Raw genomic sequence first — 18809 nt, forward strand, 5'->3', positions numbered from 1 at the left:
GTTAGTTGTAAGATAATTGCTCATAATTCATCGACAATATCTATTTTAAATTGATCTTCTTTTAAATAACTGGTTTATTCAAAATGTTCACCAAAATTCCATTTTACAAGATTCCATTTGTGCCCTGTGATAGGCTGGCAACCTGTCCAGGTGAACCCTGCCTACGCCCATTGACAGCTGAGATCGGCTCCAGCACCCCCGCGACCCTTAACTGGATAAGTGGTTACGGAAAATGAACGAATGAATGAATGAAGATTTCTTTAGCAACTGACATAACTGACATTCGCCCAGGACTCATTTTCACTGAACAGAGCCTGAACGCATCATAATGTAACTGATAAAAACCTCTGTATTGATGCATATTTTGACTGAATATTGGCCGATATTGATCATCAGTAAAACTTTATATCACACTATGATGGGTAAACTGTGTAATAATCCACGGTTTACATGCCTGCCGAAGCGACAAGGATCTGTTACACCTCTAGTGGCTAGATGGAACATTTCAGTATTTCACCCAACATTCATATGATCCCTCACATCACTGATGTTATCAGTGATTTCAGGATGGAATACCCTCTCTCTTGCTTGTCTCTTTAGTTAAGGAGAATGTCGGAGCTGATGTTTGTGATGTGTCATGGTATAGGGCAGGTGCTTTGAGTAGCGTGGTGATCAAATAACCAGACCTGAGGAAAGCAGATGCAGCTCCTTCTTTAGTTTAGTGACTCATGCATGCACATGTATCATGAGAGGTTTGCTGTTCCAGACATGAAAGGCAGCAGGTCATTGAGTACAGTGGTCTCTGGTTAACCTGTTTAACAGCTTCCGGGCTGACTGGAGCTCCATAATGCAGTCCCAGTGGGCCCTACAGAAGAAAAAACCTAGAAGAGAGCCGTGACTGCTGATATGCAGTGATACACATCAACAAGAGGAAATGGGAGCGGACGTATCATCATGGACTGCATTGCAGACTGAGCTGTTCGACCCAGCATTATCCATAGACCGCTATTAATAGGTCAGTGCCCAGTCAGCAAAATGTACACACAGGAAGGTATCTCCAAACCAGTCCCCACACACAGCTACAGTCCCACACAGGCTCATAAATAGTTGGGAACAGCGTGGGGATCAATACACAGGATGACTCAGATTGCTCAGAGTACGGCCGCTACAGCTCCAAACAGCCCCTAATGCCCCCAAACCATATATATCCTCTGAGATGTAATACTCCAGCTCTGTAATCACCTACCAGCGCTGCACAGGGCAAGCCAAGGACAGAGGAATGTTTAAGTGCCTTGTCACTTTAGGAAAAAAAAGAAAAAATCCTTCAAAGCATAAAGGGGGCCGAGCCATTACCACCAGCAACACACAGTGTCACCTATACCATGAATCAAGGGAGAGTCGTGAAGGATGAGCACTCAGTCTGGTTTTTAAATTGTCTCATCAAATAACTTTTTTCATAAAACCCTGAATCACTACGTCCATCTTAGATTCTTTCAAAGGGTAACAACGGCACATGCTAACGAGCGTGGAGGAGATGGAAGCGGCCAGCAGCGTGAGGTTATTGTGAGACCTACAGACACATCAACTCTTATATTGTCATATTTCTTAAGTCAATATGAAAAACGTTGAGCTAACCGCTGTTGGAAAACACTCTAGTAGCTTCTGTGTCGACTGAAAATGTTGTCGGCAGGACTGATACACCTTCAGTTACCGATTGGTTCTTGCAAAACAAACGAAAACTATGATTATGAAACATCGATGTTGATGCTGGATGTTGGAAAGCAGATGATACAAACTGGATCGCTGCCTTAAGAAGTTGAATTATACCCAGGATGTATGAAAAATTTGGAATATTTCAAAGTAATTTGAAATATTTCAACATATTTCAACAAACATTTATGTTTATGTCACACCCACTTCCCAAATAAAGCTTCAGTCCCCCTTCACAGAGAGGGGGTTATCACACTGAAAGCTACTAAGAAACATTGCAATTTAGTATAAGACTTCCATAAAGGTGGAAGAATTGAAAGAAAGAGTGGTCAAAATTGATGCAGCAGGTACCGACTCTTTCTCCCTAGTACGGGTCAAACTCCAAAAACACTGAATCCATTTCCCATAATGCAACTTCACAGTGTCCCTCTCTGCCTGGTAAACAACCAGGTTCTACAAACTTCATTTATAAAAATGTGTTGTTCCCGAGCCCAATATGAATTAAGGCTTATTTTCTCCCATTTTACCAAAGCTCCTCCAGAACCACAAACACACTACACATTATACAGATGTTTTTCACAGGGTGAGTGGTACAAACCAGGAAAAGTAATTTGATTTAGGGGCATAAGATTGAAAACAAAATACAAACACGACTGTCCCAGACCTCCTTTTCTCTCTCTTAGATGGCGAGGAGGAAAAAAGAGAGGAAATAACACTTAGGTTAGTTTACTTGTACACTTTGTTCTTTGAGTCTCTCCTCTGTAGCAATGAGCCCCGCTAGCAGGTAAGCATTCTTCTGGAAACCCTCCACATACACATAGATATATAATAATATATATCCTGACTGACAGATATGGAAAGACATACTGGTTTGTCTGCTGAATGTACAATTTAGTTTGCATCAAGAGGTTTCTGAAGGTCAATCTTAACATTGTCATTTTTGATTAAAACAATATTTTGTCACAATTCCCGGTCATAAAACCATAGTCATAGTACAAACCTTTCTGGAAAATAAGAAAGGTCTCTCACAGAAATGCTTTCTTGTCAGGATGGATTGGCTTCTGAGAATAGCATTGGACCATTAGAGTCAATTTAGGTTGAAGGATTCCAATACAAACTGTGCAACGTGTTCTAATGTGCAATCAACCAACATCATATGCATTATGTGAGAGGAGGATGTCACTCAATACAGCAGGCACCAGCCTGATAGAATGCTTAAATCACACACCGCTGTAACAATGCAAGCTTTACACACAGATCTGCACCCCAACAGCCAGCCTCACTGGTTAGCAGGTGCAGCCTCTGAGTGGACTGCCAAGCAGACAGCCTTTCCAGGGCTACGATACAGTGAGGGAAGCCAGCCAGGAGCGGGCACTAGCCACGCTAGCGCTGCTAGCGAGATGCTGGCACACAATACCTGCCTGCAACGCATGACACGACGTGGATTGATCACACATTCTGATCATGACGGGAGATAGATCTCTCCCACACGCACACGCACAAACATCTAGTCCAGGCCAGGACACGCTCGTCCAAATCCATTGTCTCCGGCTTTAGCGTGGAAACACAGACAGATTGATGAAAAGATGGATGGATGGATGGAAGGATAGATGGATGGATGGAATAAAGCAGAGGTAGATAGCTCACCGGTTTGCCCTGTTCCTTTTCTCTCCCCCTCTTTCAGCACATTATCCAGGCTAAGTGTGCATTTGTTTGTGTGTGTGTATGTGTGTGTGGTGAGCCGGCAAGGAGACACACTGCTACATCCCCTCCTCTTCCTCTCTCTGACGATGCCTCCCTCTTTCTCTCTCCTCCCTGGCTTTTATTTAATTATTTCCTCTCTCTCCCTCTCTCTCTCTCCTCACAGCTGATGGAGTCGCCTTGCTTTCCTCAAGGCTGTTTCATTCTCTCTCTGTCTGTTCCTCCCGTCTTCTTGTAATCCTCGATGAAGTCGTCTCAATGGGTTTTTTTGCCGAGACAAAAATAGAAGAGCAAAGAAAAAAAAATGCAGTGCCTGCCTTGTATATTAAGAGCTGATATCTGCACAGTACAATGCTCCCCCTCTCTCTCTCTCCCTCTCTCTCACTTTCCCACTGTGTCCCTCGCCCGCCTCTGTGCCTTGTGTGATGCAGCAGCACTGTAGGCTCCTCCCAGGAGAGACAGCGGTGCCACACAGCTGAGAGAAAGAGAGGGGGATGCTGGGAAAGCGTGTGGCAGTGGGAGGGGGAAGGGGAGGGTGGGGCTGTGGGGTGGATGAGCGGTGCTTGGTGGTCGGGGGTGGTGATGGTTTTGGGGGGGGGGTACTGGGGGCTCTGCCGGAGAATCCGGTGCAAGGCATGTGCTGAGCGCATCATCCAGGATTTGAAAACCTCCCACCCTCCATCGTTCTCTCTCTCTCCACACAGAGGGGGGTCTGTTCACTCACACAAACACACACACTTACACTTCAAGGCTTGAAAAAAGAAATGTGATAAGCAAGCTGCTTTCAAGCGGAGCCTTGTCCATAGTTGTCAACTCTACCATTTGATCAGGCATTTAAGGACATCTTTATTTTTCAAGCAGTTGACATTAAAAAGAATCAATGATAAAAAATATTGCATTTTGGTAATAGAATAGAAAATGAATTGTGACTATAAAGGCCTGAATAGGGGTCTTGCACCACAGGTCATTTCTTTTTAAAATGAAGCGTTTGCCCAACAGGAGTTCAGCCATTATGGATTGTTGCGTTAATTGTAACTTTCCTCACAAGTTTGATGCCTTTAAGGTGCTAAGAAATGTATTTTCAACTAGTTCATATTTTTGATTTGATATTGCCATTGGGCTTGGGCGTGGCACATCGACTCTAAAGCGCCTCTAATTACTTTTAGCCTTCAAACGCATTTTTGACACCCTTGGTATCCTCTTCAACATACGAAACTTAGCGCACACATAAGAACCTTGCAAGAAAATTGCAAAAATGGACAGTAATTGTGTTACTGCACATTTTTCAAGCTTCGTAGCGCCCCAAACGCGTAGCAAGCCTTGGTCGGGATAGAGCTGAATTTGATACAACCATTGCTTTCATATTTCACATTGGCTTTCAGTAACTCAGCCCAACAGGAAGTCTGCCATTTTTTATTCTGTGCGTTTTTCCAGGTAGCAACCTCTGCTTCTGAAAAGTGAAGCCAATGTGGAAGTGTCTTAAACCTGTATTATTTCTAATGTCCATCAGGGGGCGACTCCTCTGGTCGTATAGAAGTCTATGAGAAAATGACTCTACTTCTCTCTTGATTTATTCCCCCAGTAAACATTGTAAACCTGAGTTTATGGTCTCAATCTCTAGTTTCAATTCTTCTTCAATACAGCATGATGTTCATTTAGAGTCAAATAGACCATAAAGCAGGGTATGCTTTAGGGCGGGGCTACCTTGTGATTGACAGCTGGCTACCACTACTGCCGTATACTTCCTCACATCAGCCCAAATATCATCACTTCCGTTCACTGGTTGCAAAAAAAGATGGTGATGGCTGTGCCAAACTGCTTCAAAACAGCAGTCCACAAACCAATGGACAACGTCCTCTTCTTATATATGTTAGACTTCTGTGCTAGTCATGGACTGTCCATAAAAAACACCATGTTTGAGCATAGGGTGGTTCATAAGTGCACTTGGTACCAGAACACCCTAAGCCAAAGGTCTATGATCGACTTTGTAGTTGTGTCATCAGACCTGCGGCCGTATGTCTTGGACACTCGGGTGAAGAGAGGAGCAGAACTGTCACGGATCACCACCTGGTGGGGAGTTGGATCAGGTGGCGGGGGAGGCTGCCGGACAGACCCGGTAAACCCAAGCGTGTGGTGAGGGTGAACTGGGAACGTCTGGCTGAGGACCCTGTCCGCGAGGTCTTCAACTCCCACCTCCGGAAGAATTTATTGTGCATCCCGGGGGAGGCTGGGGACATGGAATCCAAGTGGGCCATGTTCAGATCCTCCATTGTGGAAGCTGCTGCTAGGAGTTGTGGTTGGAAGGTGATCGGTGCCTGTCGTGGCGGCAATCTGAAAACCTGCTGGTGGACACCAGCGGTGAAGGAGGCCGTCAAGCTGAAGAAGGAGGCCTTTCGGGCTTGGCTGGCCAAGGGGTATCCTGAATCAGCTGGCAGGTACCGGTTGGCCAGAAGGGCTGCAGCCGCAGCAGTTGCCGAGGCAAAAACCCGGGTGTGTGAGGAGTTCGGGGAGGCCATGGAGAAGGACTTTCGACTGGCCTCAAGGAAGTTCTGGCAAACCGTGGTAAAACTCAGAAAGGGGAAGCAGGGTTGTTGAGGTAATCAAAAAGCTCTTCAGTGGCAAGGCGCCAGGAGTGGATGAGATTCAACCAGAGATGCTAAAGGCTCTGGACATTGTTGGGCTGTTGGGCTGTCGCGTGGAGGTCGGGTACAGTGCCTGTGGAGTGGCAGACCGGGGTGGTGGTTCCCATTTTCAAAAAGGGGGACCGGAGAGTGTGCTCCAATTATAGGGGTATCACACTGTTCAGCCTCCCCGGGAAAGTCTATTCCAGGGTGCTGGAAAGGAGGCTCCGGCCGACTGTCGAACCTCAGATTCAGGAGGAGCAATGCGGATTCCATCCTGGCCGTGGAACAGTGGACCAGCTCTTTACCCTTGCAGGTCTGTTGGAGGGAGCATGGGAGTTTGCTCATCCAGTCTACATGGGTTTTGTGGACTTGGAGAAGGCCTTCGACCACGTCCCTCGGGGAGTCCTGTGGGGGGTACTGCGGGAATATGGTGTACCTGGTTCGTTGCTACAAGCCATTCGGTCCTTGTATGACCAAAGTGAGAGGTGTGTCCGGATACTCGGCACAAAGTCAACCTTGTTCCCAGTGCGTGTTGGCCTCTGCCAGGGCTGTCCCTTTTCACCAATCCTGTTTGGGATTTTCATGGACAGGATTTCAAGGCGCAGCCGGGAGGAGGAGTGTGTCCAGTTTGGGGACCTCAGAATCGCATCCCTGCTTTTTGCGGATGATGTGGTTCTGTTGGCTCCTTCAGAACGTGAAATTCAGAACGTGACCTTCAGAACTCGACCTTCAGAACTCGACCTTCAGAACTCGACCTTCAGAACTGACCTTCAGAACGTGACCTTCAGAACGTGACCTTCAGAATGTGACCTTCAGAACGTGACCTTCAGCACGCACTGGGGCGGTTTGCAGCCGAGTGTGAAGTGGTCGGGATGAGGGTCAGTACCTCCAAGTCTGAGGCCATGGTTCTCTGCCGGAAAACGGTGGATTGCCCCCTTTGGGTTGGGAGGGAGTCACTGTCCCAAGCGAGGGAGTATCTTGGGATCTTATTCACGAGTGAGGATAAAATGGAACGGGAGATGGACAGGCGGTTCGGCGCAGCATCAGCAGTGCTTTTAAAACCCTGTTTAAAAACTAAAACGTATTAGTGTGGATGTCTGAAAGTCAGTTGTAACATTTCAGCCGCTTAAAAATGTCTTATTCAGCGCTTGGTTGTACTTAGCTCCACCCTCTCGTGTCACTTCTAATTGCGTTAATTGCTGATGAATGAGATAGTTTGGTAACTTCTACTAAATGTATTTATTTGTTTTGTCTGTATATATAATATGTTAGTTATTGTGGATTTTTTTTACTTATTTAATATTCTTTACTGTTTTATTACTTATTTACTTATTTATAATACCTGTTTTGATCTGTTTTTTTTCACTATGTCTCTTGTTTGCACTATAATCTATACTGCTGTAATCCTGTAAATTTCCCCGCTGCTTATCTTATCTTATCTTATCTTATCAAACATATATGTCTTCTAAATAGCTGGCTACCTGTTCAAGTTCACATACGGTGATGTGGAAATGGAAGGAAAATGTTCAGTAATCTTCAGTTTGACACACGTTTGCTTTTTGATAGATATGGCCTGTTGAGAATTGGGTCGTGATGGTTTGTCATTTTTTAGAAATGACAAACCATCACATAAGGTTATATTTAACCAAAAAACATTGTAATGTGGTGGTAGCAAATCGCAGTGGCGGAGGATTGAAAAGCACACCAATGAAAAGCAAAACAATCTGGATTACAAGTTATGATGTCAACAGTTTTTTGTGATTTGGATAAACTGACCCGTTTATGTTTCAATATGTCCACAAAGCATTAGTTATTGCCTAGTTTATCAGAAGATATCAGTACAGTCAGCCTTGAAAAACAGACACTCCCTCTCCCTCCTCCACTCATTCTCATTCTCTCGTCCCCTCTCCTCCTGTCTAAAAAATAAGCTCTATCTTTCCCTCCTTGTGTTTATCAACACCAAGCAAACAAGAAAACACAGCAGGAAGCCCCAGTTTCTACTATTACAGTACAGTACTTATCATTCACAACCCAACACATAGAGCCCAGCTGTTTGAGACAGAGAGACTGAACAGTGCGTGTATCCTTCATCACCTACCTACAGAATGACACTCTGCTCTTCACAGGGTAAACCAGTAGTCTGCCTCAGCACAAACACACAGGGCTCATCCCATCAGACACACACACACACACACACACACACACACACACAGCCACTCTCATGGGTTGCGTCCACAAGCTGCTGAAACATGCTGTCACAGCAAATAGACAGGGAAGGAGAGCAGCCAACGACATGGGAGTACATGAGAGAGAGGCAGGGCAGAGCAGCAGTGGCTACAGTGACACATTTACACAGCAATGTAAAAGTTAAAGAACAATCTTGAGGCGTTTTTCAGAAACTGTGCTGGAAACAGGCTGTATATGCATTATCACTGTGATGGACTGGTGGTCTGCTCCGCATGTTGCTAGCCTCTTGTCCATTGTGCTTGGATGGATAAATAGTTTGACAAGCTGATTATCCAGCGAAAGCATTGGTTAAATTTGGTATGTCCCTGGCCTGGGGGTTAAAGCACTGAAGCACAGAAGAGAAATTGTGTGTCTCGATTTGAGCGAGACTGTCTTCAATGCTGGAGTGTTTACCCTCCGTTTTACCAGCTGGAAATCCTAACTCTCAATTTCACCGACTTCTCTTGGCTGGAATCCACCTCTGGCTACAAAACCTCATGATCTGACTGTAACTCTGTATCCGGGTTCACTCTGAATCATGGCTGACATGGTGCTGAGACATATGAGTCTTCTAGAGAGCCCTCATCCACCTCCACTTACACCCCAGCCAGGTGCCAGGTACGGGGATGCTTAACCTAGTTTAACAGCGCCATTAGGTGTCCCCGAGGGGGATCGAGTGTGGAAGCAGAGAGGGGTTTTACTCACTGTCTTCTCCAGGGCAGGGCATGCCGGGCCTCTCCGGGATGCTGGGGAAGACTGCAGAATACAGAAAAATGAAAGGGGATTTCAATCTGTTGTTTTTCTGCTCCTGTCGCCAAGCAGAGGTGTGAGAACAATATGCAATATGCCCTAACCCTCAACCATATGCAATAAAGATGATGAACACCCCATTATTGCAAAAAGTTAAGTTATATTCATTTTCATAAACTTTAATTGAAGGTAGGAGCTAACTCACCGTGCAGCAGTAGACCAGACCTCCTGGTTCGATTATAAATACGAAATGCCTCCTCCAGCTCCATCTGAGACGAGATGGTGCAAGGGTCCCCACACACACACACAACACACACACACACACACACACACACACACACACACACACACACACACACACACACACACACACACACACACACACACACACACACACACACACACACACACACACACACACACACACACTAACTGAATACATATACATAACTGTACAAATAATAATCGGATTCTATTATTCATTCCGGAGTTTCCTACGTAGTCTATTATTTAACATTTCTATCTGCAGTACACCTTTGAGCAACACGAGGGAGATTAAATGTTCCTGTAGTTCTGATACTCATAACATGGAATATCTGATATGAAAGACTAGTGTACATTCTGCTTGTTTAACTGGTGAGAGGAAATGAAGAGAATGAGATACTCCGTTAACTTCTACTAAATGTATTTATATGGTCTATATGGTCTCAATGTATCAAGCATTTAACATTTGTAATTTATTCAATAACATATGCATTACACAAAGTTGTGATTTACCAAACGTGTATCTTTTCTTAATGTCTGGTTTACTTGTTCAAGATAATATGAGGTGATTTGGAAATGGCAGTAAAGATGGTCAGGAACAATCATTTACGCACTGATTCTCTTTTCCCATGATTTATAGATAAGAAAAAGTCTCTCTCTCTCTCTCTCACACACACACACACACACACTCTCTCTCTCTCTATGTCTCTATTTCTATCTCTCTGTTTCTGTTTGAACCTCTCTGTCTCTCTGTATCGCTCTCTCCCTCCCTCTCTCTCTGTGTCTATGTCTCTCTCTCTCTCTCTATGACTATTTCTATCTGTCTGTGTCTGCTTGAACCTCTCTGTCTCTCTATCTCTCTGTATCGCTCTCTCCCTCCCTCTCTCTCTGTGTCTATGTCTCTCGCTCTCTCTCTATATATGTCTGTCTATGTCTCTCTGTCTCTCGCTCTAACACACATACTTGCTAACATTACCTACACAACATACACACTGAGTTGGTATTTGGATAACACATTGCAAGTTTAAAACATCTCAAAGATACAAAAAAAAAAAAAAAAAACAGATGCTTAGAACCAATTACTAAGGAGCATTACCAAGTCTTTCTAACAGACACCCTGCCGTGAGGCACACCCACCTTCATCATCGATCCACTTGAGTGTGATGGGCTGCTGCTTGGCAACGCTGCACAACGCTCTCACCTCCTTGCGCAACTCCACAAAGGTTACCGTGGCTGCCAAGTCTGCGATCAGCATGTCCCTAGATGCACACGCACGCACACGCACACACACACACACACACACACACACACACACACACACACACACACACACACACACACACACACACAGACAGACAGAGAAAATGTCAACATTGAGTCACTTTGTGGAAGTGGACCAGAGATCAAGAGATCCCTAGGGGGGTTCCAAGAGAAAATAAGGAAACCACTCACTATTATTGAGTTCAGAGTGCACTTATCTATCTGGCAAAAAATTCACAGTACTTGGACGTGCAAACGGGTTCTGAAGGATGGAGGAAGATGTCAGCTGGGTTGGCAACAGAGTTAAGGGCTCACTGATCATGTCTGCTGTATGTGTTGGCTCAGGTCAGTCTCAGCTGTTTACCAGCGTGCACCGATGTTAACTGGCACACTCAGAATAGAGTATGCAGGTGTTGAATGGTGTCACCTGAAATTGTTCTACAGATTTTGGAACTGAGGATCAGTTTACTAGCCATAAGGGGTACTACTCAGATGTTTAATGAACATGAAAGTCTATTCTTCACCTTGGAAATAGTGGATGAAGACAGTAAGTAACACAAGATCCACATTTCATTGTTAATTTGTATAATGTTTCTGTTTCTCTGGATACTACACAGAAAGCCTTTATTTAGCAGTCCCAGTTTATGCCTCTAATTTACAGCATTATCATTTACATTTAAGTCATAAAGCTATCAACTGTTTCTGAAAGATATATACCCCAAAATCTCTTTAACCATAGTTACTTCTGCTGTGAATGAAATACCCAAATCATCAGAGACCCTTCTAACAATCTGGATAAAAACTATCAAGCATGCATGATAAAAAAAAAAAACTAATGTATGAGAAATACTTTTTTTTTTATATATATATATATATATATTATATATTTTTTATATGTTTGTGGCGGCCTACCACAGTATCAACATTGACTGCCACATATTTATATTCTGTCATTGTCAACCGCAGTGACTATTTGCATAAAAACACACAATCAAATGATTAGAAAATAAATTATTCTTATTCAAATTTTAACTTGATTAAAATCATTGCATTAGTAGTTTTCATAGAATATTAAAACGTGGTTAGAGCAAGTGTTAGGAAGTGAACAGCTCATGATTCCTATCTATTTCATATAACTGTGAAAACATCTCAAACATTAATTCAAGTTTCTTGCCAAAAACGACATTTTACAAGATTACATCTGAGCACATCATGATAACGTTATAATTAACCTTCACCCGATACTCATTTTTACTGAATGGAGCATAAAAGCATCATAACGTAACGCAATGCAACCTCCGTTAATGTTAGCTGTTAGGGCCATCATTCCGCCAAGCTGTGGCTCCACACGCTGCTCAAATATCCTTTTTCACTATGAATGATGTCACAGTAGAGAAGCTAAAGACACATTGCAATACTTTGAATACTGAAGCTGTAAATTAGACAGTTGGGACATACGTTGGTTGACTTAATGGCCATAAATGATTTTTTTTTATGCGAAAATGAAACAGAAAATACAAAGTTACTGATGTTTAAATACCAGGAGAACAGCGGCACCTGCAGATGCTTCGGCCATTAGCTTCCATAGATTTATGACAACATATACTCATTCAGATTGGAAAAGAAAATAAAAGGATTGGATTCAGAGCAGCGGATCTTGAAATGATCAACCCCAAACTGTGTATTTACAAAGTTGATGCTAAGTTGCCGGCCATATTATCAGCCAGTGTTTTTGTTGCTGCTTTTCACATTCCTCCCAATGCAAATTCAAAAAATTACACTACAGGAATTGTCAATAAATGTATGGTATTGTTATTAAAGCTGGTGATTTTAATCAACCAAACTGAAGATCAGTTTAACCTGAATTCTAGCATGTCCACATCTCCACCAGAGAAAACAGTACATCTGACCATGTTTACACAAACACCCTGGGAGCTATAATTAACAGACTGGCACATGTTCAGAGATGTCACCACCCAGGAAGAAGCATCAAATGGAGCTCAGAGAACATCTACTGCTCAACGTCAGTTAAACCAAGGAGCTGATTGTTGATTTTTAGAAAAAAAGGAGGCAAAGACACTGTCAACTTCAATTGAGCTAAGGTGGAGCAGGTTAGCAGCTTTAAGTTGCTGGGAATCAGCATCACAAACAATCTGACATGGTCATCACACATCTCCATCCTGGTAAAAATGGCTGTATTTCTCAAGGAAACTTAAGAAGGCTGAATTCCCGTCCCAAGTTCTTGTTAACTTTTACAGAGGAGCAATAGAGAAGCAACCTGACTGCTATCATTACAAACTGGTATGGGACCTGTACGGCTTAGAATGATTAGCGTGATTAAAAGAAGAATATCATTGGAACCTATTATATTGAGCATCAGTGATATTGGTGAGAAGAGGAGCCTGAGAAGAGCTGTAAGGATAATTAAAGACAAAACCCACCCAGACACAACCTGTTCACCTGCTGCAGTCTGGAAGAGATACAGAACATACAGCTGCTGAACCACCAGACTTAAGAGCAGCTTCTTCTTCTGACTCATCGACTCATCCTCCAACCTCCAACCTCCACCATATAACATACAGTACCAGTCAAAAGTTTGGACACACCTTCTCATTCAATGGATTTTCTTTTTTTTCTTTTTTTCTACATTGTAGATTAATATTGAAGACATCCAAACTATGAAGGAACACATATGGAATTATGTGGTAAACAAACAAATGCTCAACAAACCAGAATATGTTTTATATTTTAGATTCTTCAAAGTAGTTGAATGAGAAGGTGTGTCCAAACTTTTGACTGGTACTGTATATATATATATTCTTTTTTTTTTTTATGTCGCAAAATGGGTCTACAAACTGCCTCCCTGTTGTACAATGACAATAGATAACCCTGTCACTTGTTAACCTTGTAATCAGTGGATGACCTTTTGAAATAAGGGTGTGCGTGTTTAGTTTCCACAACAGCCCTCACTGCTCTGCTGCTGGCTGAGAATGATACTGTATGAGCTGCAGTGTTTTTTCACACAGCTGCTGAAAATCTGTTTTGGTTTTTTTTTTTTAATTGGAGACCGGGCCAAACAGCCAGATACCTGTGTGTGCTTTGTACTGTCAACAAATATCCCCACCTAAAACATGGGCAGGAGCCACTGGGACTGGGCCCCAGTTAGAGTGTCTGACAGGAGTGTGTGTGTGTGTGTGTGTGTGTGTGTGTGTGTGTGTGTGTGTGTGTGTGTGTGTGTGTGTGTGTGTGTGTGTGTGTGTGTGTGTGTGTGTGTGAGGCTGTTTATGGCGAGTGTTAGTTGGACTCTGACAAGGTGGAGCAAAGACAGCTTGCTTCCCAGCAGGCATTGCTTCACACAGTCAAAACCCACACTAGTCAATGTGGAACGATGTGTCTCTCACACACACACACACACACACACACACACACACACACACACACACACACACACACACACACACACACACACACACACACACACACACACACACACACACACACACACACACACACACACACACAGTCGGGTTATGCCTACATCGAGGTTTGTTAATATATAAATCACATTCATCCAGTGTTTGGATTTTGGACTCTGGTTGAGTAAACTCTGATGTTCTGAACATGATGTCTGTATTCATATGGTTAATGCTATCATATATTTACTTTGATTTTTGATCACATACTCATCTTCTTGTACTTCTTGATATATAATTAACACTACACTAACCTAAACTTTAATGAAGCTTAAGCAACATTTTGATATAATTAAAGATATATGCTGTATAAGGGTCTTCTACTTCATGTTTTCTCTGTCATTCTCGGAAATATGTTAAGAAATCTTTCTGCTCTACTGGTTTTAAAAACCAAACCTTTTGAAGCCCAATGCATGTGGAAAAGTCTCTGAGTCACTAGGACTGACCCTTGCACTGTTTGTTCTTGAATCTCAAGAGGGCTCAGCACACTGAGGGATTGGCCACAGTCAAGAACATAAAGCTACCTAATCAACATGTTGAGCTTTGTTCCCTCCAATCAAAAATGCTCTGTCACCTCTAGCTCAAAATCTGTGCAATAAGTATAACGTTAAAGAAGACCACTGGTTTCATACCAGCGAGGGTGTCCTTTGTGGCTCGAGTTTTCAACAATACACTGTAGGGATTGGTGGTAAGCTCCACTTCCAATAGTACACAGAAAACTAGACACAATTCCTTCATAATAATGGTTTCTTGGCAATCTCTTGTTAACATCCGCGACAGTGTGAGGCTGTTTCACCTTGTGAGTCTGTGTGTGAGTCATCACAGCAGAATGGGGTCTTGGAGACGCCTTCTGTAGCCTGAACCACAGAGACAACTAACAAAAACCTAATCAGAGAAAACACTCTGTTGTGTGGAAACACTTAAGTCTTTATCCTACTCTGATATCTTTATTTCTGGCCAATGTTTGGCCAGCAGCTGTCTGTGAATTTCTCTCCATTGTTCTGTTCACTCTCTATTAGTGGGAACATACTGAGCTGTTTGTAACAAGAGGAACTTTTTTACTCTGCCTTGTGAAACACATGGGATTTTTTGTAAAAGTGGAGACATAAATACGTGTGAAAATCTATTTGAACCAATCTGTTAGATAAAAATACACATAAACGCGTGTTTGTGTCAGTGCATACGTACCAGTCTTTAAGGGGAAAATTGGAAAAGAACCTAAAATAATCTTTTTGGTAGGTTATCTGGTCCCAACCTGTGTTTAAAAAGTGAGTCTGACACTGCAATAAGATACCAGAAAATATGACAACACCATAACTCTAGCAGATATTGATGGCAACTTCTAGTCCTCTCAGTCATAAGTACTCTTTTCTCAATAAAGCGGGGATTAAATCTCAGTCCAGCTTTACTTTCCGGAACCACTGGCATGTGTCTGTAGCTCAAAGGATCAAAACTGCAGCAATGAATGTCTGTTCAGAACCAAGGTCTTGTTTACTTATTCTTAGATCAGATTCTTTCTGATTTAACTTTATTAAAGTTCTAGAGGTTCCTTTAAGGCTCCTTGTATTTAGACAACATTTGACATTTGTGAGGTTTGTCTCCTTTTGTTAAAAAGAAAAGATAATACACTGTACATTCCTCCAAGTAAGACTGAAAAAGTATTGTTTTGGTTTTGCTACTGAAACTCAGTTAATGTATCAGCCCTTCCTCCCAATCACAAAACATTTGAAAATGTTGAAAGTAGTTGTATGAACTTTTCATACAGTGACCAAGTAAAGAAAATAAATCTTAAAGTTACACCACTTGACCTGCACTGTCTGAACAGCAACCTGTGACAAACCGTCTGACATGAATGGTAAAAAGGACTTGAATGCATATTCAACATACCGAATCATTCAAGATTGTATAAAAACTGACTGGATTAGTTGGGAGTTTAATGGGGCCACGTTACCCTTCAGCCCGCGCATACACACACACCCCTCTAAAATACATCTGAGGGTATTACCGAGCTCAGAGCTGAAAAGCATTTTTGACCCAATTCTGAGTTCTGAGTAAGTCCAGTTAACTGCAACCTGAGACGCAGCGACGTGAAGACAATAAAGAGATGTGTACTATAAAGTAAAACATTCCAGATTCAGGACTAAGACTTAGTTTATGTGGCCCGCTCTACTGTCCAGAAGCCTCAAAATCTGGATTTTGGCCGTCGCTATCTTGTTTTTGTGGAACCAGATGAAACACTGGAGGGTGGAGCTAAGTACAACAGAAAGCTGCATAAGACATTTTCAGGGGACCGAAGTGTAACAAATAACTTTCATGAACTAAAAACACATACTGAAAGGGTTAAGGGTTAGCGACCTGTCAATCACTGTGTAGCCCCGCCCTAAAGCATACCCTGCTTTATGGTCTATTTGACTCTAAATGGAGCATCATTTACTAAATGAACATCATGCTGTATTGAAGAAGACTTGAAACTAGAGATTGAGACCATAAACTCATGTTTACAATGTTTACTGAGGGAATAAATCAAGAGAGAAGTAGAGTCATTTTCTCATAGACTTCTATACAACCAGAGGAGTCGCCCCCTGATGGTCAGTAGAGAGAATGCAAGTTTAAGGTACTCTAGCATTGGCTTCACTTTTCAGAACCAGAGACTGCTGCATGCTTTAAAACTCCTCTCTGCTATTGAAAAAAAATGTAAAAGTATTAAAAACCCTAAATGTTAAAGAGCACAGCTCATCGCAGATTTATTTTGAGCTATAAGGTCCTTTAAGCATGCTAACTGTAATACTGATCAAATGAACAAGATGGCTTATCATTATTTAACCTTATCTGATCTCTGAATTGTTAAATGCAGGTGTATACCAGACTCAGCATACTGTGGACTCTGTTAGTCCAGCTTGGATCCAGAAGATATTCCACAACATATTTCATTCATGCACTCAGTGGCATGGCAATGTCAACTCACCAGTTCTAAAATGATTGGTAAATTAATCGATCTACAGGGAGTAAAATATCATATCTATATTGAATTAATCTTTTTATTATTTTATTAAGTAACAGGACTATACGCGTTGTCACATGTGCCCAGTAGTGGCTTATCACTGCTATATCTGTATTGCGAGGAATTGCAGAACAGGAATGCATCATTTGGAAACAGTGTCTCCATCACTTGTCCACCAGAGAACACTGGCCGGTAAATGTTTACACCCACCAACTTCATATCTTGGTCACAATTCGAGAAACATCAAATTGAAGGGATACTTTAATTTCTACTTGTCCCGAGATCTTTCTCTGTTGGCAAAGCACCATTGTCAGATCTGGCAACTAACGTTCACTAACGCCCCAGCTTACTTATTCCCTTAAAGCTATGTATGGTTTATTAGCTGTGTAATTATATCATGTTCGCTGAAGAAAATATGGATTACATCATGCAAATATAACCCAATGCATCCATCCATCCATCACAACACTTCCAAATGAGGTGGGGCGCTGTGGGGGCGTGGTTATTTCATGACGTAGACTAGTCCCAAATGGTCTACTCTACGTCACAATTGGCATCGCAAGAGAAGGTCTCAATTAAAACTGTGAAATGGCCATTTTTAATAAATGTTAATAGTAACAACAGCATTGATACCTTTAATAGTAGTTAGTTTTTTAACATTCAACTAGTTGTATTACTTTTATTCTCGTTATCCTGCCTGTGCCCAGGTAAGTTTACCATCGGCCAGGTAGCCATGTACTGACTGACTGACTGACTGACTGACCCAAACACCAGCGGACACTCCACAGGTGTTCCCCCCGTCTTCCTCTGTCTCCTTACCGTGCCATAACCTACTTACCCGCAGTAGTGTGCTTTAATTTTCACCATCTCCGAGTCCTGGTCCATGATGGATCCGTTCGACGCTAACATATGCATTGCACAGTTTTGGTGTAAAACAGGCCCAGACTAGTCGTATCACCCGGTGGCGTGTGAATATAACATTGGGCCGTTATGTAACACAGCCGGGAGGAACGTTCAACCAAATACTCTCCAAAAGCAAACTTGTCGGGCTGCTGTGAAGTTTCTCTCGTTAAGTCAACGATAGCGGGTCCCTCTGGCGGAGGAGTAGTCAAAGCAGCACGTTTTGACATAGCCGTTTCCGGTTTGGTATTTCAAAACAAAACAAATACCAACAGAGTTGTTCTGAATTGTGATACGTGAAACGGCTAGCGCTTTTATTTTGAAAGTAAAACTTCATAACCTTTGGTCGCAAGGTCTGGCCGACTTGACACATGTTTTATGGTTCACTATGGTTACCGGGATCCAAATTCACCTGTCCCCACTGTTCCTGACGGGACGTGTCTGCAAAAACGTCTACCATTCGGTGTGTGGTAGTTCAGAGGGAGTTTATAACGAACTTGTTGAAGGTTGTATGATGGGGTTTTCCTCTCCTCTCCTCATACAGGTGGCCTGTCTACCACACTTATCATAGTATATATTTACTCTCTTTTATTAAAATATCCTTGTCAAATTCCATCATTAGAGGTCTTTTCTTTTCCCTCCCTGAAATAGTTTGTTGATGTATTTGTTTAACACTATGTTTTATTTTTTTATGTTTTAATAAAAGCCTTTATGGAGAAAAGCCAACTGTGTCGTCTTTTCTCTGACGAGGACCCACATAGGACAATTCAATGGTCCATACATAACAGAATAAATATACAGTATTTTATACATCCAAGGTGTTTGAGGCCACCTGCTGGTTAATTAATAAATAACTTCAGAAAGACATCGGTGAGTGATTCACTATTCAGACAAGCATTC

At 42.5% G+C, this 18809-nt stretch overlaps 1 protein-coding gene across 3 annotated transcripts in view; it reads right to left on the minus strand.

Annotated features, from left to right (window-relative positions):
• Positions 1–17924, minus strand: part of prkcz (protein kinase C, zeta) — a 111822-nt gene extending 93898 nt beyond the window's left edge. Inside the window, exons 1-4 of one of the 3 annotated variants that reach the window (XM_054609569.1) lie at positions 17848–17924; positions 10414–10534; positions 9217–9307; positions 8967–9017 (exon numbers count right to left, since the gene is read on the minus strand). In XM_054609569.1, the coding sequence (XP_054465544.1) occupies positions 8967–9017; positions 9217–9307; positions 10414–10534; positions 17848–17924 (340 nt within the window). The remainder of the gene's footprint in view (positions 1–8966; positions 9018–9216; positions 9308–10413; positions 10535–17847) is intronic. The other 2 variants (XM_054609572.1, XM_054609571.1) reach the window with 2 other exon arrangements.
• Positions 17925–18809: the final 885 nt, after the last annotated feature.

This window comes from Anoplopoma fimbria, chromosome 12 (genome assembly GCF_027596085.1).
Source record: "Anoplopoma fimbria isolate UVic2021 breed Golden Eagle Sablefish chromosome 12, Afim_UVic_2022, whole genome shotgun sequence".
Lineage (NCBI taxonomy): Eukaryota > Metazoa > Chordata > Actinopteri > Perciformes > Anoplopomatidae > Anoplopoma > Anoplopoma fimbria.